Source organism: Barbatula barbatula, assembly GCF_947034865.1.
Source record: "Barbatula barbatula genome assembly, chromosome: 3".
Classification (NCBI taxonomy): domain Eukaryota; kingdom Metazoa; phylum Chordata; class Actinopteri; order Cypriniformes; family Nemacheilidae; genus Barbatula; species Barbatula barbatula.
This window is the reverse complement of record NC_136764.1, coordinates 16,250,788-16,277,724: the sequence shown is the minus strand read 5'-3', so window position 1 is coordinate 16,277,724 and position 26,937 is coordinate 16,250,788. Positions and strand designations below refer to the sequence as shown.

Below are 26,937 nucleotides of genomic sequence, written 5' to 3'. Positions count from 1 at the left end.
GACTCTGTTGGCTAATCTTACCTCTGTTTTTAAAATGTAGGTCATGGTCTTGTTTATAATTCTTTCTTTGGTGACCTAATTATACTGAAAGTGCACTTTTTTATATTCCTCCAAATGTAGCATAGACCTATTGCGAGACAGATTGCCTCGGAGTTAAACCCCGGCAGGTCTCATGGTTGATCTGAGCCATGACTCAACACGTATGTCGTGTCTTGTTATTTTAAAGAACAAACCCTCATGTCAAGAAAGATTATCAAAAGCCTTCTGCTTGAAAAAATAAACGCGCTCTTCAAATGCAATGCTGTTAAGATATTTTCTTCGTTGTTTCCTTTGGCACAGTCTCACAAACATGCCAGCCAGAGGCCGGGCGTATCCGCGTGCATCTGACACACATTGAAATCAGTATGCTCATAATTCGCTAGTCAACACCTCTCATTTCTCACCTTACTGGATTCTTTGTTTGTCTTTCTTCCTTGTTTTAGCTTATTAAAAGTTATTAGCCTCCCAAACGGTCTAGAGCAAGATCAAACACGTCATCTGGTTGACGTCCCAGCGGAAGTGTCGTTTCATGCTTTTGGTTGTTTGTTGTGCACAAGTGGTTTGTTTTAGTCCAACAGAGTGTTGTCGCTATGAGCTGTTTTCCTGCGTGGAATGATTTGTCTTGTAAACAGCCTGAAATCTTGGCACATCTCAGTTGTTGGTGCTGCACTGGACTCTAGCCATTCAACCTGAGCCAGAGATTAGGCAGATGGTCAGGAGCGTGTAGTTCGCTTTATACCAAAGCTGCGTTTACCTAAATACCTAGGCTTGGTTCATTTAATTGTTTTAGACTGATAAGACTCTGAAGAAGAGTGCATGCTTTTAGTGGATCTGCCTGAATTGGCTTACCTCCATCCTCTTATCCATCCCTATTAGTACTATTGGCTACTAATATCAATCTGTATTGCAGAGTGACTAAATGAAAGTACTGTTGCTAGCGATATTTTTTAGTATAGCTGTTCAAAAATACCTAGTGACAAGCTGGTTTTCCCTTAGTTGGAGCAGAAGGTGAATTAAATGCTATATTGCTGTTTCTTAGTTAATACATGTATACAAGATAAAATGAGGTTTTTTTTTCACTTTTTCATTTCAATATACTAGTTCAGTGAATGTGATCAACAGATTCAATCAAATGTGTTATTTTTTGTGTATTTAGTTGAATAAAACAGTTTATCAATGTCTTAAAGTTTTATGTATTCAGTGTATATTTGTCTTGTGATAATAACCCCAAAATTAAAATTCTGTAAGCATTTACTCACCCTCTGGTCACTTCAAACCTGCACAAGTTTATTTCGCAGAACATAAAAAATATATTTTATCGAATGTTGTTAACTGGCTCCCATTCACCTGCTTTTGTTGTGGTCCATAGAATTGAAGTGAATGGGTGCCACTGCTGTTTAGTTACCAACTTTCTTTAAAGTATCTTGGTTTGTCTTTGCAGAAGAACAGTCATTCATGTTTAAAATGAGTAAATTATAACAGAATTCAAATATTTGGGTGAACTATCACTATATTGCCCACCACCCTTATTGAGATCCTCCATATTTTTTGTGCCAGAAAATGCTAATTTCTTATATCTGATATTTATCTAAAAAAAACATCTAATGTAGTAATCTAATGAATTTTACTTCCTTCAAATACTTTAACTTTAGTAATAAAACCTCCTGATACTGAGTATTAGTTTGGCAGTTTCAATGTTGTTTCCGCAGCAAAACATACTTTTCAGGAGATTAGGAGCCATCTGTGTGGAGCCACTTTAGAATCTTAATGGGAACCTTTATCAGTGTCCGGTTCTTGGGAATTTCCAATTCTCTCATGTCCTTTTGATATTTAGCTAACCAGAAGCAGATTGTGGTTTTAGTTTACTTTGATACAAGTGCGTTTGCTTACCTGATTATTCTGGATGCCCCTGGGAAGACCACTCGATCCATCATGCCTTTACTCACCCTTGTTCATCTGTGATTGTTTTTTTTTAGTTATATCTCTTTACCTTTATCATAGACAGTTCAAAGACAGACAGGATTTTGGTCTAGATAGCTGGGAAAGTACCACAAGCACAGACTTGAGTATGGTTTTCTTTGTGTTTTATTGTGAATCAATGCTAAAATGTGTGTTTGTTGTGTTCCTCAGGTTTTACTCTATGATTGCGTGAGAGCTGCATAAGCAGTGTGGGGACCAAGGGGAAGCAGTGCCAACCTGGAATATGGTGCCTAATATTTGCCCATCAGTGCCCGTCCTGCCCAGTGGGTTGCTTCTTCTGCTACTGCTGAGCTGCGTGCAATTCTCCTCTCAGGCAGACAGTAAGTACAACATTTCAGCTGACTAGTCATTTCTCCTGCGGCTGTACCTTGCAAAATTGGAAGTGCATCACGTTGTGGAATTGTTTGCAAGCATGGGTAACCTTGCTAATGTTTCACTCACTAGGCACGAAATGAACCCGAAATTCAAACAAAGCGTACTAACCTAACGCTTGTCTGCATTTTCTTCTGTTCCTCAAGTTTGGGGACGAGCGATGCGTTTTGATGTAGACTCATTTCAGACAGCTGTTTCGAAGAGTAACTCCAAAGAGCAGTGCGATACTGTTCTGTGTGGGCCGCTCAGCTCCATTGCCCTTGTGAATGAGCATTCGTATCACCGACATTCGCAGGGAGTGACGTGCCAGTGTTGTGGGTGCCATGGGTTGAGCGGAGGTCAAGGCTCAGTTCTGGCACGGGTCAGAGAGCCATTTAATTCACCATATGACCCTTCTGTACCACTGTCACAAGGCTGCTGTAATTCCATTAGGCCTCTCTTTCCTTTTCACGCACACGTTTAACCTTTAAATCTCTCAGTCATTCAGAGGAGGCGCCAGCATGAAGGTAACCTTGAAGCTTCTCTTCTTGACTCCTTTTGCCACTTTTAAAGTCAGGAAGTCTTTGTGATTCATATTTTGTCTGAGCAGAGATGCTCTTTTAAGCTTTTTTAAGCTAGTAATAATGTAATATGTCAGCTGTTTCAATCCAAGAGTGTTCTGTGAAATCAGTCTTCCATTCTGAAGTTACACATTTGACAGGAAAGGTTATTAGAGGGGCATAGATTTAGAGTTCTCGAGAACGACCCACAACATTTCCATATCCGTGCACTTCACAAGTCGTACAAATCCAAGCTATTTCACTTACTGCACTATTATGTCTGATGAGCTAATTTAATGTGTTTATAGCATCATAATAACAAAGTACACTCATTAATGTTATTGCATTCCAGACTAGCAGCTGTAGCCAGTGTTGACAGGTCGAGATCAGATCTACAGAAGCTCTGCTTTAGATCAGGCTACACAAAGGAGTTCAGACACTGAAATTATAGTGTGATACGCTGCTGCGGTTTCATCCTTGGATATAAATACTCCTTAAAGATGGTTCAAACAAATAAAACTCTAAAAATAGGACAGGGGTTAAAATATTGACTACCACAGATGGGATTTTTTGTGTGTTGTCTGTAATCAGTAAGGGCTGTGTTTCTAAACATGACAGAACTGCCTTCTCCACCATCTGAATTATAGGGCAGTGGAGCCAGATCGACAGGGTGGGGCCTTTTTGAATGTCAATCACCATGGTAACAGATCCTACCTAAATCAGAAGGATGAAAAATTAAGGCAGATTCGTACTCTTGGGCTGAGAGCTCAAAGGAGGCAGGATTACTGAGATTGCACAGTAGTTTCTTCCATTTAGAAGCTTGAGGGTTGTTCCTTGAATCTTGTTTTCGTTGTAATGTTTCATTTGTCATATATGAAGCCTCCCAAACTGCTTGATTGGGCTATTTTTCATAATTGCTTCCTTCAGACAGGGTGTCTACAAGACAAGGTTTTACATATAATACGCTGTCATTTTGGTGTGTTTGTATGCCGTTTTGAGATGAAATGACACTTGGTATAAACAAAAAATTATGTTGTCAAGAAATGGAAATGTTCTTATCTGGTAATATTAGTGTGTAGGGAGAATTATATTTGTGTTTTTTTATGATGTAGATCTGGAATCTAGACCATCACATGCATACTAAAGGATGCTGCTAAAAGTCAGTAAGAAATGTCTGTACAAGGTTTCTTCAAGGTTTCTTTAAGTCGTCTTGCATTCAATCTGGTTTAGCTCAATTTGTCAAACGACACTTTCATCTTTTAGTCATAGTGAACTTTGCAGTGAGCGGTCCATAGCCACCTGTCTATATATTGATTCTTCTGAACCATTGCTCTCCAATTCTGTAATAGTTAGATGCTTTGCTATATTTTTCGTTTTGTTCGTTGTGGAAGCAAAGCTTTAAAGCTTTAATAAGAAACAGTTCAGTTTAAAACTTGTCACGGTTGAATTGACAGCCACACATATGGCAATATGACCTACAGTTAGAACTACTTTGTACTATGTAGTGCTTTTAAATGAGGCCCCTTTACATTTTTATTCGATGCTGTATGTTGAAAACTACCTCTGTAAATCAATTAAGTGAGGTATTGTTTTCCCTACGGGCCGGGCAGGGCCGACTGGGTGGTCGGTGGCAAATTGGATTGTGTTTTTCAAGTGTCCATATGGTCACTGAGTGAAATTGACAGGGATAGAAATTGATTCTTTTTAATTAAAAGTAACCGTATTCTCAATCGAGTGGCACTTATAAGGTAATTTTGTTAGTCCCCAGCTGTGATCATTCAATGACATCCACCAGAGGAGAGACGGAGAGGAGAGAAGTGGAGAAAACAGAAGAGTTGGATAAGACACATCAGACAATTTACAGTAGCAGGCATGAAATAAAGCAGTGGTTAGTGGAGGTTAATGATGTGAGATTAATAGTTTAATTACAGTGGATAAGAGCAAGAGCAGAGGCAGATCCCCGAACCTTCAGCCGGATGCAGTGCTGTCGTTTGATCGCAAGATCATCAGTGTCCTTGACTGAAGGACGGCCTTAAAAATCATTTGAAGCGTCACATCTGCGCATATGTCCTCTTTCCACAGCACTTGCACCTTATAATCACCGTAGTGAAGAGGGCTTCATCATCAAGACCACATTGAAACTGCACGACCAGCATGGGAATCAACATGCTCGCTAGTGCATTATGTCACATGCAAGGAGATCCGAATAAAAAAATGTGGGATTCAGAATCTGAATAATAATAATAAGGAAGTGTTAGGATTTAAAAGAATTGACAAAAATACATGTCAAGATACACTCTAAAAATGTGATGTGATAGGATTTTCAACCCAACGTTGTGTGAAAAAGGAACAAACACAGACATTTAATTAAATTCACCAATAAAATGGTTATATTTGACTCGCCAACACAACATTGGTTTATCTATAACCCAGTTGTTTAGTTCGTCCTTTTTTAATGCTGGGTTGATGCATTTTTTTGTGTAAAATAAATTAAAAAAATGGCAAGATTCTGTTGCCAATCAATAATTTTTTGCAAACTTTTGTCAATTTTTCTTGTAATTTGGTTCCAATTGTATCCATTGTCGGATAAAAGCGTCTCCTGAAGGACTAAATGTAAATGTAAGAAATTATGAATTAAGTGTTAATTTGTCTATTTGGCTTTTCTTGCGCTCAAAATATAATCTGTAATTTCAGTTATTTTGGACCTAACATCTCCTTCCACTTCCAAATCTTGCTTGCTGTGTCACTCTATAAAAGCTTACCACAAACATCAATGCATTTGTTTGGACATAACTAGCATTGTCAAGAATTTACTTTCGAGAGCCTCTGCACAGCATCCGAGATGAAGGCTGTGGGGGCACTTTGGCTTGTTAATATCCATAAAACGGTTTTATGTATTCACAGACATGAGCGGCTAATCACATTAGTACAGACTTGTGTCTAAGAGCTTATGACATTTTGTTGTGGGGAATCGACAGCCCGTGCTTCTGAAAGCTGACTTCTCTTCGTCCTCCACTGACTTTCGTCTTAACCTTTCTTTCCACCCTTTTGTGCTGATCTCATAATTGTCAGTGACTTTTTCAGTGTTCTTTGTTCTTGTACAACGTGACCCCACACTTGGCCTGCATAGGCCTCCAGGATTGGACAGGCTGGCAACATTGAATGGTATTTTGTGTCGTCTTGTGCATTTCGTGAGTCGCTCTTCTAAACGTTGTTGCAAATTGATGTGCTTTGTGTTCAGTTAATGGCGTCTAGAGTAGAACACTGTGTACCTCCCTAGAGTCAAATGTTTTTATCATTGTGAGAGACACTACAGTACGTCAAGACATTAAGAGTGTTTGTAAAGGGGGAACTATTTAGAGATGATGTGTGTAAATAATTACCAAATTTCATAATTACAAACACTTATTTTTGTTTTGCTGTGAAATTCATGTAAAAATGCTTTTTTTAGATTATTGTAGAATCGTTGAATATTATAGCATGAGTAATTAATAATAAAATTAGCAAATGTGCACAGTCTCTCGCTGTGTTTTGTAGCTGTGGGTCTGTTATGGTGAAATCATTGTAATGAATGCCCCAGTCAAGTCTAGACTCATTTGTGTTCAGATCCCAAAAGGACTGTAATTTAATTTTCTCCTGGCACATGGTGTGAAAGTTTAAATGATGCAGACTTGTAGAAAAGGCCAGAGGTTAAGTTGTAAGAGCAGTGAATGGGTGGTCTTGAAGGGGGCCTTTATCTTGGGAAGCTGATTAATTTTTTAAACGTGGGTCAGAGGGGCTTTGCCTGTGATGGATGACATAATCCATTACGGCTCCCCATTCACCCAGCGTCTAGCCACTGATCTCCTCGCCATACCGCCGTCCCCCCCGGGGAGAGCACTTTCTCTCGGTACCTGCCGGTCAATGACACTGGCTGCACCAAGGTGACTTCTGCCTTTAAACTCACCCTGTTTCTACTAAGCCCAGACAGATCTGATGCATTAAGAACCTCAAAAACTATAATATACTATAAAGGATATCATACATTAATTTGAAATACAGTGGCAGGAATGTGTTGCTCCTACTCAAATATGAAATATTCTTGGCTTCGGGAAATTCTGATTACGCATCACTGTTTTCTGCAGGGAAGCTACAGCACGACAGCAACTATTTTTTTATAGGAGTTGTAAACGTGCAGTGTTTCTTTTATTTAGTATTAGCTTGCAAAACAAACAAATAAATATACATATGATCACTATAGATAACCAAATGATTATGTCAGGGAAAAACGAGAATGAATGAATCCTTTGCTGAATTTGTGAGTGTTTACTGAAGTCAAATGCTGAAGTCATTACCACCAAACGTAAGCATCACTTGTTTAAAGAAAATCAAAGTAAACCACAGGCAGATTTCCCATTCCGACATTTTCATTTCTTGGTGTGTTCTGCCGTAGCCGAGGGTTAGGCTAAAATGTTATATTTCTCCTGCAGCTCACCATCGACTGGATGAATCCTCCGAGGAAAATACCAGGTTAACTCAGATTACGTGCAGGTCACAGCAAATAAAAAAGTCGCCGGAGTTACTGCCATTTATGTTTGTGTCATAATTGTGCCCTTCGGGTAAGTGCATCACTGCAGTGAATACTCCTGAGGTTCTCAGACAATAACTTTAGGTTAACCTTTCAAAAGCATTCCAATCTGTTGATATTTCATGGCTTCTTAATCTTTCATAGTGCCTGTCCACCGTAAACACCCCAAACTTCATATACCGTGTAGTCTCACCAGGAGTTTGTGACCTTGTCTTATCATCGGCCAACGTTCCCTTCAGATATCTCTTCTCTAATACACACATTTTCTTTTGCCACCAGCACGACACCAGGCTTTTGTAAACATGCTTTCAACGTGTTGTGCTCATAATAACGGTATCCCTATGAGAACTCAGCAGGAATGCCCTTGCGCCAGCGCATACGTTTTAATATTGATGACTCTCTCTAAACAGGAAGGTTTTCTCTGCGAGACAGAATAACTCGATTGTTCTATCATGAGGCCAGAGTGATATTCCCTCATGATTGACCGTCTCTGTGTTTGATCCAATATCATGTCGGCGGTGGAAACCACAAATGAGTCACGGCTTTGAAGACCCTGGTTTTAAAGCCAAAGTAACGCTAAACCCCCCCAGTCATATGATACAGCTTACCTCCCTTAAAAGGAAGCTCTTTTTTCATCGACTTGTCAAAGACGCATGAGGGAACATTGAGCTAATGCTTTTAGGAATGATTCGACTGTGTACCCTCCACTCAAGCAGCATAAGGAACTTTATTTAATCTTGGTTTCTGTCAGCTCTGAGGGGGCTCCGGTCATGGGAATGCACAAACCTTAAAATAATTCTCCAGCAGATAATCTGCGTTTTGGGAGGAGAGACTTTACTTTAATGCCGCTCACAGAGTGATATGTGTAATTGTACTCAGAGTTTGTGTTCTGCACATTCTGTTAAATAATTTAATAGCGCTAGAAAGTGGCGCACTTAGCTGCTCATCGAATGCTCCGGGAAAAATCCACCCTGTTGCTGGGTTGTTTATTTATTTGGGAACACTTCTCAATATGGTTCCATTTGTTAACATTAGTTAACTACATTAGAAAACATGATCAATACTTCTACAGCATTTCATCTCAGTACATTATTTTAAGTATTTATATATGTATTTAAAATCTAAATTGCAGCTGTTATCATTAGTTAATGAACCACAAACTTGCATTTGTATTATCTAACATTAACATATACTAATAATCATGCATTATGCATTAACGAATGTGTTAACTGATAACCAATGACACCTTATTGTCAAGTCTTACCATTTATTTTTCGTCCCCGCTAACTTATTTATTTATCTTCATGTAGGCTGCTTGAACAGTACATTTATTAGAACCGACACATCTCAAGGTCTAAAAAGTGTTAGTAAGTTTGAACTTTCAGCAGTTCATCACTTCATCTAAAAGCCTCCTTTCTACCCTTAAGGTTTGACGGAGATGCCAATGCATTCTATTCGACGAGGGAACTGCGTATGTTAATGAAGGAAACCCGATATATTGAACTGATATAGCGAAACGACTAGCCTGCAAAAGATCTAAAACCCAGTAAATGGACAAGTTCCACTAAAACAACCGCAGCTGATGGCATCGGACACATTTCCGCTAAGCACACAAGTGAAAATGATAACTTGCTAATCTATTATTAATGAGAATGAATGGACGGCGCTCTGGTTTGCGTATTGATCCTGCACTCAATTCGGATCAGGTGTTTCTGTGGAGCCGGAATGCTGCTAATTACCGGCGTCCATTTGTCATCTCCACTCTAATTGCTTTCTTCTTAAAAGCCGCATAAATGCTTAAAATGTTCCTACAAAATGCAGATGCATTTTGCAACACCTCCAGGGAAAAAGCCTCAATTACTCAATTTGCAAATGGAGAAAACTTAAGAGGCGCAAGATAAATCGGTTGTCATGTAAAAGTTTTCAGACAGGATTTTGTGGCCGCATGTCTGTCCCCCTGTTATATTGGCCTCGTGCCACTGTTTAAAGCATGATGGTAGGAACTAAATGTCAACAGGTGTCTAAGGCCACCTGTTCTGGTGCCTGTGGATTTTATTGAGTTGGTTAATATAAAAAGACTTAGAAGACAGCACCAGCACATGGGAGGTCAGAGCCTGGTCTCTCTCATCTCCTCTTCTGACCTTTGTTCTCAACAGAGTTTCTTTGAGCATCAAGTGACCCTGAGCCCTGAACCTCTCTTCTGTCAATTCACAAACATGTTGAGGGCACAACTGGATTATTCGCCTGTCTGTTGGCTTTGACACTTGAGCTCTGCAAATGTTTCAAGAGCACATAGAAGATAAAAAGTCACTCATTGCTTAAAAGTGGGTAGGAAGGGTCTCTTGGTGGACAAATGGGAATTAAAGTATTTTTAATGTAAACATTTAAATAAAACATTGGTGAATTCATTATGAATCCATTTTTGGTTTTAGCTCATCCCAGAATTAGGATGATTGTTGGGCTGTTCATGCGTCTCATCTGCTAAACTGCCAGCAGTTTACAGTATACGTGCTTTAATTCGGAATATGTGACCGGATCAGTTAATGCACACTGATCTGTGCTTCTGAACACTCTTCTCAGATCTAATAGAAATGTGTTAAAGATAGACCATCTCAAGAAACTAACAAGTATACACAAACACCCAAGTGTCCATGTTTGGGAAATCACCTTGGTATCACCTAAATATTTTTAAGGTGCAGTGTTTGGGTGCTTCCTGGATTTGTTAGATCATGCAGCTCTCATCCATATTTTCTAGTTAAGTTCTTGTGCATTTACAGTGGCTTTTAGCCGCCATCTCTGGTTAATGCTTATCATTGCAGCATAATTTCCGGAGAATCTTGTGGTTTTCTCATTAATCTCCCAGTAGCTAAAAGATGTTGCTATTAGTAGGAGAAGCCCATAATCTCTCAAAAACACCTTTTTTTCTATTTCGTGTCGGTATAACGGAGGTAAAAGTGTCAGGAAGAGCTTTAATGAGGGTATGCATTGCTCTACTGTGCCAATCAAACCAGTCTCCAGGGGAACAGACACTTAAATGTCATTTAAATGTCAGGCCAACCAATACTCCTGTGGGTCAGAGGGGTGCTGGTGTGGTACACATCGGCTTAGATTATACAACGGATCCACATACGGGTGCATACACACTGTCTCACAGTTGTGGCTCTTCTCCTCAGATGAAGCTCCAACGGGGGTTACGTCCTAGAGCAAGGGCGGCTTCAACCACCCCATCTCCAAAAAGCCTTTCTTGTCAGCCACCTGTCACACCGTAGAGATGATTTAACAAACACCTCCTGCTTGCTAGTCAGAACTCCACCACCCGCCTGTAGGTGCTATGTTATGTTAACTAGTTATCGATTTTGATGTCTTTCACACAGATTCTGGAGTATAAAGGAGTCGCGCTGTATTCCCTTGGCTTGTTCCATTCGAGAGCATTATACACACTACCATGTGTAGTCCCCACACGGCTGTAATTTATCTCCCGTTTGACTGAGATAGGATTGGATTCCCACTGTGTAGCTCCTGCTAGAACATCAAGACCCATGTGGTTCAATGGAGATGTTTTGTTGTGATAATGGATTTTGTGTCCTTCCCATCTGCAAGATGATCATCAAATCTTCTAGGCTTATGAAATGAAATAAATTATTCATAAAAAATTCATGATCTTGTTTTATATTCATTTTGTGTGCTTTTTATATATTTTATAAAAATCATTTATGGGAATGATAAAGGACTGTCCTTGTATTCTTAACACCTTTGCAGTGTGGCACACTTGTAAAGTGTTACACGGTCACTTTTGTATATCACATTTACATTTATTCATTTGGCAGACGCTTTTATCCAAAGCGACTTACAAGTAGTTGATGAGTAGATGAGGCTTTTTTCACATAACACCTGAGAGTACCATGGTATCCACATCTTGGTGTACTGTGAGGTTCACCTTTCTCGCTCATCGCCCACCATTTCCTCTGAACGGTGCGTCGTAGCAGCACATTGCCAAATGGCCCTGCTCTCCCTGATCTGACATTGATGTTCTTCAAAACAAGCCATTACATGTTTGAGTTGACTCAGGCGATACACGTGGGTCTTTATCTTCACACCGCCCCATCCAGTCAGAGCAGTGATGAAACACGTCCCATTGTTGTTTGTATTGTAAATGTGTGACAAAGATGCTGGGTGTGCAAGCTGCTCTTCCAGAAAATAGTGAACTGCAGCGTGCTGTGGCTGGTCTTTACAAACCAACCGAAAGGTTGTTTAGTGACCACTCATATTTACATTTCCCTGTAACATAATCTCCCCTATAAATCTTTTGAAATTCCTTTTGTGTGTAAATGTGACAGCCAGGAGCATATATATTCCTGCTGTTTTTTTAAAACTATTTCAAAATTATTTTCACCTTTTCTGTATTAACTATTTATATAGGTATGTGTTTAGGTAAAATTATCATTTTTGTTTCATTCTTTGAACTACTTACAATATTTCTCCCAAATTTCAAATATAAATTTGCGGAAAATGAAAACTGAATAAACCGGTAAAAATAACAGAAAATATGCTGTGTATTTTTTAGACATCAAATACTGCATTGAAAACAAGTTCATATTCTCTTTTAAGCAATATAACAAAAATATTTGTTCATGCATTTTAAGTTCGAATTTCAAAGTTCAACAAATATTTTTTAACCTTGATTTTATCACAGTTTTCATGGGTCTTGTCATGCTGTCAGTCTTTCACATTGCTGGTGGACGACTTTGTCACTTCTGAGGTTTGGTTTTGTTGAATTTTACCAGACACTGGGCTGGATTGGCCACCATACATCTAGAAATGAAGACTTGGAATGGTCTCTAGGTGTCCCTGACTAAGGATATACATAGTCAAATCAGAATTGTCATGTCTTGCCTATAGTCGACTGATTGTCGAATCATACGTGGGTGTTTGTGTGCGCATATGTGGATGACAGCAGGTGGTTAAGCGTACAGCGCAAAGTGCAGCACAACATTGATGCATCAAACATTAATTTGCTAAACATAAAAATGCCAGATTCAAGTCACAATGTGAAAAATAAATGTTAAGGCAAAATGTTTGAAATGCAGGGGAACATATATTCAAAGCACAAGCCACAAATAGTAAAATAATTGGACTTTTCTTAAAACATCACGTAATAATAATGTGCCACTTAGGCTACTAGACCAGATCTCGCCTCAAAATTACTCAATAATAATGAATTCTTTTTTTACATACGGGAATACAAGCATGTTCATTGCCTATGAACTACCAATAAAGTTTCTTTATTTACCGCATGTATAGGAGGAATGCAATAAAGCATCTCACCATTTAAACAGTGCATGCTTGTCTGCTATGCCACGGCCCATTTAACCAAAATGGCATGATCCCCGTTGCATAATTCCTTAGCGAAGATTCGACTGTGAGATTGGTAGTCAAATCAGGCTCCTCCTATCGATTCTTTGATTATTTGGGGTCACCCATAATGTTCTCTTAATTTTGTCCACTGCTGTATAATATATGAGTTTTTTCTATATGGTTTCTGCATTGTACTGTGGCTTTTGAAGCCATATAATAACTTTGTGTGGAGAACAGACTGAAGTCACTATTCACTGATTCTTCCATGAAGCCTGTCATATTTGTAATGACATGATGATGAGAATGACAGTGTATTCATTTTTGGCCCTATTCATTGAGCTGTCATAGAGTGAACAGAACTTTTTAACCCCTTAAAGACTGCAGGTAATGTGGTGACAATGGCTCAGTTGTTAACTTTTTGTTCAAGTGTAGGGACATCCATTGATAACTCATATTTTGCATGGTTGTATGTGACCAAAATTCAGGAATTAATGGCTGTTCTTTCTCCCCCTTTCTCTTTTTTGCCTTCTCTCTGCTTTCCACCTCACTTCCCTAGGCATGCCAAATTTTATCAAGTCTCCAGAGGACCAGACAGGGATTTCAGGAGGAGTGGCATCTTTTGTGTGCCAAGCAGCGGGTGAGCCCAAGCCTCGGATCACATGGATGAAGAAAGGAAAGAAAGTTAGCTCCCAGCGTTTCGAGGTGACTAACTGTCTTCCCCTGCTTTTCCTTTCCATGTCAGTGTCTCTCCCATGATGCTTTTGTACTTTCTGTCATCATTCTGACTGGACACTATTTTCGTCCTTACACACTCGCATTGATACATTCTTGTGTTGCCGTCAGCCACCTCACACCTTTCTCTTTTGTCCCACTCATTATTTTCAGTCCTGTTTGTGTTATGGTTTCACTTGTGACCACATGACCACGTAATGCTTTGGGGTCATAAGCGAGCATCCTTAATTTCCTGCATTTCGGGAGAAACAGCTCAGATCTTTGTACCTGTTTTTTGTGTAGATACATTTTCTGCTATTTTGCCCAACCCTACCCTTAACCCACATGGAAATTACAGTCTCCACCTATTAGGAGTGTACAGTAGCTATATTCAGCAGATTTATATCTTACGTATTTTGAAGAGTCCTGTTTTACAGCCCAGTACACACCTTGTGGACTTCCAAGCGTACAGTGCTACAGCAGGGTTAAATCAGAGTATGTGAGTGGAGCGACAACAATTTCTCTTTTTGCTCCCAGCGTACTTTAATCACTCCGATTTGTGACCAAACCACATCACAAAAGTCTTTTATTTCACATCACAAAAGTCTTCACAAATATGAATAAAAATAGGTCAAAAGAAACGCATGCTTCTTTTAAGGAGTTACATGTGCATATAAACTTGTGTGATTCAGTGAAAACGCTGACTTTCAAGAAACTCACTCCTTGCTTCAGGCAAAAACTCTGCTCAGCTTCCACTTCACATAAGTCACGTATACTCTGCTTGAAATCTGTGTAAAATATCAGTTCTTTACCATGAGGAAATAAAGTTATCCGAATATCCACCTTGGTTGGACATTTGTATTAGAATAACGCAAAACTGTTGGAGACTCAAGTTCAGAGACTCAATTTGAAATCTTTTTGGAAGGTGAGAGTAGAAGGTTTGACTGAGTGTTGTTTTTCTGTCTCTCTCAGGTGATTGAATTTGATGATGGCTCAGGCTCAGTTCTCCGCATCCAGCCGCTTCGGACGCACAGGGACGAGGCCATCTATGAGTGCACAGCCACCAACAGCCTGGGAGAAATCAACACCAGCGCTAAACTCACCGTGCTGGAAGGTAAGAGCATATGCCTCTATTGACCCTTGATTTACAATGGGTGTATACAATACTCGGATGCTTATTTTATATACATTTGGTGTTTTTTATGTTGTAATGTTGTAAATCACAAGATTTGCTGGAGAGGGTGAATGGGCGGAGTTGGAAAACAACCTGATTTTTACTGTGTGTCATCAGGGATTGTACAATTTGCTGACAGACTAGGTCACTGACTATATGTCTGCCTTTTATTGAAGATTCACTCATTATTGTAACTGGATTTGTTATTAAAGTTCAAACACTGCCAGGATTACAAGCATTTCTAATAGGCCGCAGAGTAGCATAAGAACATTTACACTGACAGAAAAATGCTGTCTTACTCTAGACCAGGTGAGATTGCTGGTCATCTGTTTTTTTGAAGGGTGGCTGATGCTCCCACCAGGCTTCTATTGTATGCTTTTTATCAATCTTTTCGGCAAGCTTTGTTGTTTCAGCACCGGTAGAACTTTTGGTATTTCAAACTGTTAGGGTGTGAACTCTACTTTAGGTATAGCCCTTTGACCCCATTTTTTCAGTTGCTCTGGAATGCACGAGCCTGGGGGTCCAGCTCCTGTATTGCCACATTTATGTGCTTACTAATACACATCAAGATGTAGGATGTGTCACAAGTTTGATCAGAGTGTGATATCACACTTTAAATGTATGAAATGAATTTTTAAAAATGGCCCCCACAGTGTATTTGTTATTAAACACAAGACCTCAGTGTAATCCATTTGAATCATATTTTTATCCCAGCGTAGGAGCAGACAAAGGCCAGTTAGTTGAAATGAGCAGCCTTTAATGAAGAAAATGTGATGGCTGGAGCTCTCTGGTCGGGTTCAGATGGAAACAGGAAGTGGAAGTGAGAGAGGTGCCATATTAAGGGCAGGCGGTTTGCTCTCCACAGTGAAGTGGCTTAGCTGGACGCCCACAGGATACAGCAGGACCGAGAATGAACTCTATATATAGCACTTTGTTCATAGCTACCAATGCATCATTTCTGTCCTGCAGCAATGCTTAAAGACCGGCGCAAAGGAGAAGTTGAATGATAATGATGTACTCTGATGACTTACTAAAGGATATCCTCTGTGGCACATTTAAATTGTCTTGGGGATCTGGGCTATAAATACTATTATTTCTCAGATCTTTAGGTCACAGAAATGATGTTAAGCCTAAGTATAACGCGTTCAGTTTGATCACAGTTTAACTTGAAAAGGACTGGCAGGTTTTTAACTCTGGGACAGCTCACCAAAAATGAAAATCTTGTCATTTCAAACTCAATGACTTTCTTTCTTCTGACAAAAAACTATATTTTGTAGAATGTTGGTATCTGAACAATGACGGCACCCATTCACTTGCATTGGTTTTGTGTCCATACAAAAGAAGTCAATGGGTACCGCCATTGTTCGGTTACCCACATTCTTCAAAATATCTTATGTGTTCTGCAGAAGAATGAATGTCATACAGATTCGAAATGACATGCGGTAGAGCACTGTAAATAATGACAAGATTTTCATTTTTATAATTTTGTTATGAGGCGGCAAGAAAAGACAGAGCTGTGCAAATAACAAGCTGTTTGCATATAAGAAAGTTACAGTCACATCTCACACATAAACATCTTGACAAAAAACTTGCGAACTTTTGTTGATGCGCTAGAACTTGAAGTAACTTCAGTCACTCCCGCCTGTATTTAGCAGGTCGTTCGCAGCTTAGGAGTCTGTGAGTCACAGCGTCTGCCTCTCTAATTGGTTACTTAAAACACAACTCTTCAACAATTAATGCGAACATCACACGATTGATCCCGACACAAGCAGATGGTGGTTGCTCGAAGAAATTTTTCAGTAATTACTGATTTTTCTAGTTACTCTTTGCTCTGGGAATGTAAGCGACGAAGTCCTTTAACACAAAAGGCCACTGATGTATTGTAACATGTCTTCAGGGCCTCCGCGTCTCCACAAACTAGATGTTGTGAAGAATACCAACAGGTTTCACTTCCAGGCTGCACTTGCACCAAGGTTGTGGGCGTTAGTTGCTCACAGCTGTTGAATAAAAATTCGCCATGCCTCTCTTGTAATCACATTGTACGAATGCCAGCATGGGGCTCTGTGTGAATTCATAATGACTTCGTCTAGAAGCATTCTGGTTCTGCTTCTCGTTTCACTGTAGCGAGAGATTTGACAATTCTGATACTCAAGGTCTGAAGCTAAGACAGAATGCAGAGCAGTTTGTTGGATGTACCTCTTTGTAGGAGTCACTCTTTGTTTTGCGCCCAGTATTTGTAGTTAACTGCCTTCACTTGTCTCGTCCATAAATCACCTGTTAATTTTGAATGCAAATAAGCACAGAGACAAAAAATGACAACCTTCATTAGATGGGAAAATTCCCTCTCTTTTTTTCTGTCAGTTCCTTGCATGGTCTTTTCCTTTCTCTGACTGACATAAAGATGACTATGTGTGTGCTTTCATGTATCATGTAGTGAGATTTAAGAAAGACTTCTACTGTTCTCTGAACCCACAGGAATGCTTTTGAATGATGGATCATTGAAATTTTAGAGGATTGAGTTTCCTCATTACATTCCCCCTGCAAGAACTCCACAGGTACTCTTCCAAAACACCTGGAGCCCTTGTCCATCAAAGAGGCCCGAACCTGATGATGTAACTGCCAAACATTGCTTGATGAGAGCCAGTTACACACTCATAAAATTAAGGGGCTATACACTCTTAAAAATAAAGGAAGAAGTAGAAGACTACTAATGGGACAGATGTTGACGGAAGAGATGTGTTTTTAGCAGATTTCTAAAGACAACTACAGAATCCGCTGATTTAATGACAAGAGGGAGATCGGTTTTCTGTGGCATCAGTCATCATTTCAAAGCTGTATGACTTTCTTCTCTTGGACATAAAAGTAGATGTTTTGAAGACTAAAGGTATCAATGGCGGAACCCACTCACTTCTATTGTACAGACACAAAACCAGTGTGATTTGTTGTTTGGTTACCAACATTCTTCAAAAATAATCTTCTTTTGTGTTCTGCAAAAAAAGAAAAAGTCATACAGGTTTGACATGACAAAGGGGGTGAGTGAATGATGGCAGAATTTTCATTTTTGGGTGAACTATCCTTTAAAGCCACAGTTTGTAAAATCCGCCGATAGAGGGCACACATTCAAAACAACAACGATGGCATAGCTTGATGACGCTGTCAAGGAGCGTGAAATGATGTCATCAACTCCCCCACAGATGGCAATCAATCAGATGGGAACAAGAAATCATGTTTCTGCGTCAGTAAAAGTGCTAACAAAAGGGAAACGCTGATATGACGCCATTGACAGGCAACTGCCAGGCCCTGAGTCACTGTTTAAAATAGCAATTTTCCCTCGATTTACAAGTAGTTGGAACATTTGAGATATTCTAAGTACTCGACTAAAAAAATATATAACACTGGCCTAGTGGTTTTTGGATATTTGACTGCCAAATTGTTACAAACTGTACCTTTAAGTTAACCGGTCATAATAATAGACTTATGTAAAACTGGGATTTTTTTATATACTAGCAAAGCCATATTTGTCAGGTTTAATACCACCTGTCACCTAGAGTTGTTTTGTCGTTTTGGCTTGTTTTCTTTACAGCTAGCTTTAGAATTCTTTCTCGACATGAATGGCAGGTGCAGGTCGGTTGCTTGAATGAATAACCTGGTCTTTCACTGGTAGGGCAGCATTTGTTTACGCACATTCCAGGGAGGAGCTTTCAAGCAACGGACGCAGACCCTCTCTTCTCCACAGGTGTGGTCTCCAACCGCTTCCTTAGCTCCAGTCAACGATCCGTGTCACAAGTTTAATTTCTCCTACCATCTGCTGGCTTGACGCCCGGTGCTGTATATCATGAGCGTTTGAAAGATACAAACTGCGTCTGTCGAGCGAGGACTCTCCCAAGGACTCGTCCAATATGGCCAGGTGGAATCATTCACCTGGAGACTGTATCGGCATTTTCTGCCGTATCTTCGATGGCTTTTAATAACTGATTCGCTAATTTCAATTGATGTTGTTGAAAGTGATTTTCATTAATATGACTACCATCCCTCATTAATCCTGACGGAACATGTTCGTAGCTGTCGGATCTCTGTGGAGAAGCTATACTGTTTTTTGCAGATAAGTTTACAACCTGTATGTCTGTCTTGTCCAGTCCAGAATGAAGTGACCTCTGTAGGCTTTAAATGTGTGAGGAAGTCTCTAGTGCTGTTTTTGTATTCTCTGTTGCGCTTTGTAGCTGTTCACGACTGATGTTGCCCTGGTAATTGTGGATAAGCAACCCTGTGGCTCTGGCGGCCATGCTCACTGGGCTGAGTAATTGGAGCAGTTCACACTTTGAGTTGTTGTACGTCCAGCAGACTGGTCAGCATAGCTTTAGGGTGAGGGGATCATAGGTGTTGAATGAGTTAAACTAATGGACCAAACTAGTCCCATGAGCAGGTGAGGTACAAGTAGTTGCTCAGTCAGAACTGATAAATTGACCTAAGGAGAGCAGCCGTATTTGCACGTTTACTGCGCTGAGATTGTCAAAAAACAGGCCTTTGCTTTTATGAATTGACTACTGCTAAAATATTAAGGGCACAAATTTTCATTTAAACATTTTTTTAAGCACGCTTATCACAGGCGATTGCCATCCCTCTGCTGGAAGATATAATGCCTGTCAATAAACCATAAGAGAACGGAGATTGGCAGTGCTTGATATTATAAAGGATTGGATAGGATAAAGGATTATAATCTGGTTTATCTTTACTGTTTAATTAGTGCAGTGTCCGAGCTCTATAGCTCCGTCGAAAAAGATGTGTTAATAGAGAGGCTCATGTGTTTGATCTGTGTTATTCTTTCTATCAGACTGAAAGAATAAGTAAAGGCTGTCAGATTCAGCAGTGGAGGGGCTTGTGTTTACACACCAGCTATGTTCTTCCATTGTTTTTACCTACTAGTAAGACATTTTTTTGCAGCCTTTAGTCTATCTCTATTTGCTTTGTTGCAATTTATTTTTAAGTGCACATTTATGTTTAAGTTCGATATGTCCTCTGCCAAGTTTTAATAAAAAAACATCAAGAAAATTGTGCTTGTCAAGCCATTTCAAATCCAAACAGTTGAGCTATGTACAAAACATGATGGTTGTATGCTGCACTGGGCGTCTTTCCCATCTAAACAAGAATCTCCATAACATGGGAGATTTTTCACCTTCATTTTCACACTCAAGGTGACCCGGGCCATTGCGCTCGAGTGGAGTCAGCTGATCACCCTTCCGTTATGGTAATGGAGCACACATGTGCTGTTATGTACAAACCAGTGTCGTGTAGCATAAATAATAGCTGTGTGTCTGTGGCAGAGCTGTAGATCATCATGAGACGCAAGAAGCTGGAGGACACAGAGAAGAGGGCGAGACAGAGAAAACAGAAAGACCTCGTGTGTGTTGAGGAAGAGAGAGAGCCAAGCAACGCACCTGTGCAACATTGATTAAGTGACTGTTCGGATGAGAAGTCAGGCTGAATATTCTGGCCAGCTAGAAAAAGTATATTATTTTAAAGGTCATGGCATGCATTACACCTCTTTCCCTGCGACTGACTTAGATAAACAGCACGCTGGTGAAATACCACAGACGGCACTTCGTCGTTTCATTGGTGCCGTTCACCTTTGCACACGTTGCTTTGTTATTCACTGCAGATGTCCATGAGGTTGTGGGCCAGTTATGCTATTTAAAATTGTTGGGGATGACGGTTATTGGTTTTTAGTGAGTCAGTTAAAATCAATACAGCAAATGAATAGTTGCCTTACAGTTAAGTTATAAAAACGATTAGCTGTGTATTTAGACAGCATTTTAAGGGAGCAAGCACTTTGGAGGCTGTTTGGTTATGGAGTTGTTAGCTTAACAACATGCTAACAGCAAACTGTAGAAAGTCCAGAGATATATTTATTATTTATTTTTTGAGTGATGAATTGCTTAATTTTATATTTTTGGTTTTATATTAAGTTGTTTAGGTTTACCAAATCTTGTTATTTATTAGGTTTATTTTTTATATTGCTCTGTAAGTTCTGTTTAAAGTTAAATATTAGTTTATTGCTGAGGTAATATTTCTCAATTTCCTTTAATCAAATAGGAATTAGTACAACACTTTTATTTGATTTCAATAAAACAAAATATTTCAATAGTTTTAGTTTTAGTAAAAACGATTTAGTAAATAATAAGTACCAGGTCAAGTTGCATTCTTCAAAGCTGCAGTCTTCTCACGGTGTCTTGATTAAATGACATCTGTCTGGCATCGTGTTAAAAGCGTCTCCAAACATGCAAATGTAATATCATGTCAATGTTATCTTACAGCAGCGTGTAGTCAAAACAGTGTTCTGTTTGACCAGTTGATATCTTGGCTGTCACTGATATCACCTAGTGCTGATGTCATCTTGCGTGAATGCTGTTTTGTTCATTGGCTGCCAACTCTCGCTGGTAATTGTCTTCTTTAGGTTTTTCGTAACCACTTAGAATGCACTGAGGACGAATGAGTGGGATCTAATTTATGGGGAAAGGTGTACAGTTTTTTCGATATTAAATTACTTGTGTAAGCCATTTTTGGTTAGATGGTCTCGCTGGCACTTTATTGTAGACGTCTGACACGTCTGTCATTTTTGGAATGGCACTGTGTGTTATCAGAAAAAGGCAGATAGAGGCAGGGCGGGAGGTGAAACATCATTAGAAACAAAGGGACTTTTTTATAAAAAAGGGCTTGCTTAAAAAAACTTGCTTAAACTGTTGAACTTAAGGCTGTTATTCATCTAAGAATGATTGTTAGATTTTTCATTATATTAAAAATAATTACTGACTGATAACCCTGTTTTAATTTGTTGTGGTTTTCGTAAGTTTTCTTGGCATGGTGAAGAATGGAAAACTGTTAGGATGACAAACCTAGACTCTTCTCTTGAAATGAAGAGATGCATTCAAATGGATGGCGTGATGTTGTCATGTATCATTGCAGATTACCCTCCATCAAAAGAGATGTCACCTTTAATTGTTATCATCCATCACTCTCATCTCACACACTCCTATGAAGATTACAAGGGCATTTGTAACGAGTAATGTTTTCGATAAAGTTAAGACTGTTTGTGTTTTGCTCTACCACAGTAGAAACGTTTTGGTCGAATGCTTTTGACACGCAAGTATGTTTGGTTTTCAAATTGATAGATTTTCTACGACCTTTGCATGCTTTGTGGATGTTAACACGCACGATCCTTCTCTGAAGAACCGCTTGATGTTTGCACGGGTTCCCCTCGGTGCTTCATCACCATTTGAGCATCCTCTTCTGCAGCGACGTGTTTGTGTGGGGTGAGAATAACTCTGCCTGACGTGAATGTGGAGAGCACTCGGGTTGTTTCACAGTGGGGTCTGGGGACGGAGACTTGTCTCTTCAGCGGGGTTCTGATTAGACCCATCACCCGCATGTAATGCTCTATTCTCTTAAGTAATTGGAGCTGGCAGGAGGTTGGCATGTACCCCTCCTGTCCTCCATTGCCCTCTTTATCCTCACACGGTGAACTCGTGTCTATACCAATGTCTGTTCTACTGTAATGTTTCTGACCCAGCACTGAGGACTATTGTGCTTGTGCATCGCTGAATCGCTTTTTCATGGGAGCCTTGATTTTACATTAGCATCATTGTTCCCTTTTTCTGCCTTTAGGACATCGCAGACTGCCCTACTTCATCCTGTCCACCTGAATGGTATTATTATCCTCATAGCGCTCGCATTGTTCTGTTTTGCAACGATGCACCTTTGTTTGTCGGCAATTGGCATCAGTTTATTTCACTCAGAATTTACTTAACTCCAGGTTGATATTTCCTACCTCCCTGCTTCTGTTTTTACCGTGAGCACCTTTATCAGATCGCTTATAAGCCTTGGCGCTTGCACTTCACTGCTTTGCGGAGAGAACAATGTCGCTATTTATTTCCATGCAGCTGATTATAGATGGGTTTATGGTTTGCTACTCTGTTAGTTCCTTTTTATGTGGTCGCACGCTTCGATAATGCTCGGATGCTCTTGGCCTTGTTCCACAGCCGTGGAGATAATATAGATTGCCATCTGCAAACGCCTGCAAGGGCTTATCGCTCTGGTAAGGTCTCATTAAATACCCTCTCTCGGTCTCTGAATGGCAAAACTAGATTTCCGTTTCAGAAAGTAAATTTGATTGGATGGTATTGTAAGTGAGTGATATTTGTTGATAGAGGTTATCACAAGGTCTTGACTACTTGCCATAAAAGTTCTGGAAGGAGCCACAAAACAACATCTTATGTAAGGAAGTGGAAACCTCTTCTGACAAAAAAACATTAGAAATCATTAAAAAAGTTATTATAAGTTTTAAAATGGATTTGTATTGGTTTTAATGGAAACTAAAGGTTCAACTGGTATGTGATGGATTCTATAGGTGGGATGTTAGATCCTCTTAGAATAATGACCAAACCGTGCCACAAAAAGCAATTTTGTAATGGTTTTCTTGGAAAAAGCTAATGGTTCATAATGGTATTTTAATGGGAATATTTACATTTCATATTCTATACTGTTTTGGGCAGGGTTACATTTTATCAGCAGGGAGATTTTACAAGGTTGTAAGTTAGACAGTGGGGAAAAAACTAAAAGAGATAACATGTCACTGTGCTTTGAACAGTTTTTAGATAGATGAACAGAAAAAAAGATTTTAACAAGATTCAAATTTTGACCCGACTTCATTCTTGTCAGTAACAACAAAGGTCATAGTCGAAACTGTTGAACTGCTGTCATATCGAACGCATTCTGCGTGTCACTGGTGGTGGTGTCAGTCTTGATGCTTTGTCATGTAGAGTTCAGTGAATTGGTGAACATTGACTCTAAGGGTGTTGAAAGGGGCTTCATTGTGACCTGAAAATAGCAGCCTAAGCTTAGTAAATATTGACTTTGACGACAATGGAAAAGACATTGAGCCACAAAATTGAATTATGACTGAGCAGTTGGCATAGTTGTCCACACCCACCATACAGATTCCCTGCGAGCACCCACAGGGAGTTGAAAACGATCCGACACGATCAGGTTGTCGCTCTAGTCACGAAACTGAATCGCAATTCAGCTAGCAAATCTTTGTTTCTCTTGAAAAGTAGGCTTGACCCTGCATTTTTTCGAAAGTAATTCGATGCACGTAAGGTGTTGACGTTGCATAAAAATGTGAGACTTTACTCTTTGTCTGTAATTGTCAGGTTTCATGCTTCTCATATACCATGACATCAGCCGGTTGCTCTCAATAAAGGTGAAACAGAAGAAGAATTTCAGAACATGACATCACTGTCATCAAAGTTCAGTTTCTGTGCACTGGAACATTCATATAGACTGTTTGCTGGAACATTTCAGCAAAACTCTCTGGATTTTCCTCTCACTTCCTCTTCATTCAGTCCGCTCAAGTTTCTCTCCGCTCCTTCCAAGATGGCATCCCAATTACCCGCCGAATGTATCACCCAGTCGAAGCCAAGCACCTTTTCAGAACTGCTTCAGGGAAACAATGAATGTAGCGTTGGCAGGCTTTTTGAATTCAAACCACCATCTGCTGTGGCGCCCACATCTATGATGCGCAAATCAGCAGAGAGTCGGGATGGTGTGGGGCGTTTTGTCGAGTTTTCCCACTTCTACCTATTCATCTCTGCAATGGAGTCCTTACTCGGCTATATAGACAGACAAAGATTGTATTTAAAAAGAAATCGTCATGAGTAGTAATATGGTATAAGAGATAAAAGTACTTTTGGGACAAAGAATGGAACTTTTATTACACTACATAGCCATCAGTTTTTACCACAGTGCTTTCTAACTCCTTTTCAAAATGTTTAAAAAATCAGTTTTTTTTTTTAAGCTAACTGTGCTTGTTAGGAAGCTGCTGTCATTATTATAAACATTTCTAACAAGCTAATATTAGTTGCAAACCACTCACTAACCACCACACAGAGTGTGCGCAAACTTTTTGTACGAAATCTCATAATAATGTAGTCTGCTCTCCATGACACTAATAAAAGATCATCAGATGACATTAGAACGTTTTTTATTTTTTTTCTGTTGGTTCAATGCCTTAAATGCCAAAGGCTTGCTGTTTTTTTAGCCAGCCTAAAACATAACATCTTTTCACACTGTATTGAGGAAAAGTTTTCTCTCAGATATTTTTGCTTTGTTTTCGGTCTTGCATGCTGTCTTGGTTGTTCATAGTAATGCACTTTATCAAGAAAATGTATTGCATTTATTCAGAGACAGGGACCAGGTCAGTCATACAACCCACACTCATACAGGTAGTTGAACTCACTCCAAGTTATAGAGACAGAATTGTTTGTCTCAGTACATGACAGCGCGTCACCCCTCTGGTTTCTGAAGGTCACACACTGAAACGAATCTTGCTTCTTTTGCTTCTTAATGAGGCAGAACTCGAACCACCTCATATTTCGAGTTACTATGCACCGAAATGTTCACTGCTGTACAGACTCTTTATTGAATGAAAGTCAGTGTCCACGAATGCGCAACGTTTTCCGCCCCCTGAATTATTCCCTGTTTGATGTTTTAAATGCGAGTTAGCGATTCATGAAATAACCGTTTTGCGGTTTGCTCACGGTGTTTAATCGCACTTCTGATTTACATTGTCCTGGGACTCGGGTCTTCAATTTGAAGTTGAGATGTTTTTGTGAGGGCTACTCAGTTCGGTTTCAATAACATGTGTTGCGTTGCGTATTCCATTAGGAATTAATGCACCAAAGAATTAATTCTGAACAGGATGAATAGAGAGATCACTGTAATCCAATCAAATCTGTCTATTGCTTGATGAGAGCACCTAACGTGTTAGAAGCACTGAAATCTGTGTCACATTCAGGAGGCTGTCTTAAAATAAATAAACCAGGCTTGCTCTTAGGCTTACCTTGGACTCAAAGAGAATGTGATGCTGCGGCTACTGTGAGTGTGAATATTACGCACACTGGGCTTTCGCCCAAACATTTGTGCGAGTGAGGAGCCAAAAGCACATTTTAAACCAGTTTTACAGCCATTGCATTTCTAATGCGTTTTTGTCTTTGGAAACTGAACGTTTACCCACATAATTTTCACATGTTTATTTCTATAATTAGTGTTAATTATGAAAACATAATTGTGTCAATATCTTCTTTTGAGTTCAGCGGAAGAAAGTTTTCTTCTTTGAAATGAAAAAGTCATACAGGTTACAGGTCACAAAATGACAAGAGTATTGTTGACAGAATTGTAATTTTTGAGGTGAACTATCACTTGAAGAATTTGCAGTTCTATGTGTATCAATAATTTAGTTTTCTTTGTGTATTAAGAATTTACAGTTTTTTGGTACAAAAACAGCACGGACCGCAAGTGCTGTGATTGGTCTGCTTGAACCCTCTCCCTTCAGGTCAAAAAACTTTGCGTCGGTTTTACTCATTAGCCTGGCCATGCTTTTGATCTTAATAATGCAGAGGAAGGTTTTTTTTCGGTCCAGTTAATTGATTCAGTGAACTAATTTAGCTCTGATTTGCTTTGCTGGACAGTTACTTCCAAACCCTGACTCGCAGCATGCACACATTTTCTTGAGACAACTGCAGTTACACTTATTTGACTCTCATTTTCATTCTGCAGAAAACCAGATTCCTCCCGGCTTCCCCACCATAGACATGGGTCCTCAGCTGAAGGTGGTCGAGCGCACAAGAATTGCCACCATGCTGTGTGCCGCCAGTGGCAACCCTGACCCGGAGATCACCTGGTTTAAAGACTTCCTGCCTGTAGACATCAACAGCAGCAATGGGCGAATCAAACAGCTTCGTTCAGGTATTGATTAAAACTTTTTTTTTTCTTCGACCCACAGTAAAAATCTGCATTCAGTTTAGTGTATGTCTGTGCAGTATTTCTAAAAAATACGACGTCAGATTTGTTTTTGCCAGTTTGTCTCTTCAAGCCACAGAAAGAGAAAAGTGTTGACATGGCCATAACATTAAAGGGGTCATACTGTAGGATGCACTAACTTGAAAATGGCCCGGGTAATTGTAGGCATCCTTGTGGGAATATGAGAACAGTCCAGAGAGTATCAATCCACTGCTCTATTTACATTGTAGACCTGCCTAATGGATAGACAGCTCAGGTCTGACCCAGGATCAGACTGATGTGCAGGACTTTGCCCAGGCGGGATTAATGGCTCCTGACTGACTCAGTTTATCCCTCTCCACTAAATCCAC

The 26,937-nt window shown here is 39.7% G+C and overlaps 1 protein-coding gene across 1 annotated transcript in view; it reads left to right on the top strand.

The window, feature by feature from the left end:
• The window catches only part of ptprfb (protein tyrosine phosphatase receptor type Fb), a 95,879-nt gene that overhangs the window by 10,737 nt on the left and 58,205 nt on the right, over positions 1–26,937 (top strand). The window contains exons 2-5 of the mRNA XM_079453326.1: positions 2,170–2,339; positions 13,409–13,554; positions 14,536–14,677; positions 26,345–26,533. Of these exons, the coding sequence (XP_079309452.1) occupies positions 2,243–2,339; positions 13,409–13,554; positions 14,536–14,677; positions 26,345–26,533 (574 nt within the window). The 5' untranslated portion in view covers positions 2,170–2,242. The remainder of the gene's footprint in view (positions 1–2,169; positions 2,340–13,408; positions 13,555–14,535; positions 14,678–26,344; positions 26,534–26,937) is intronic.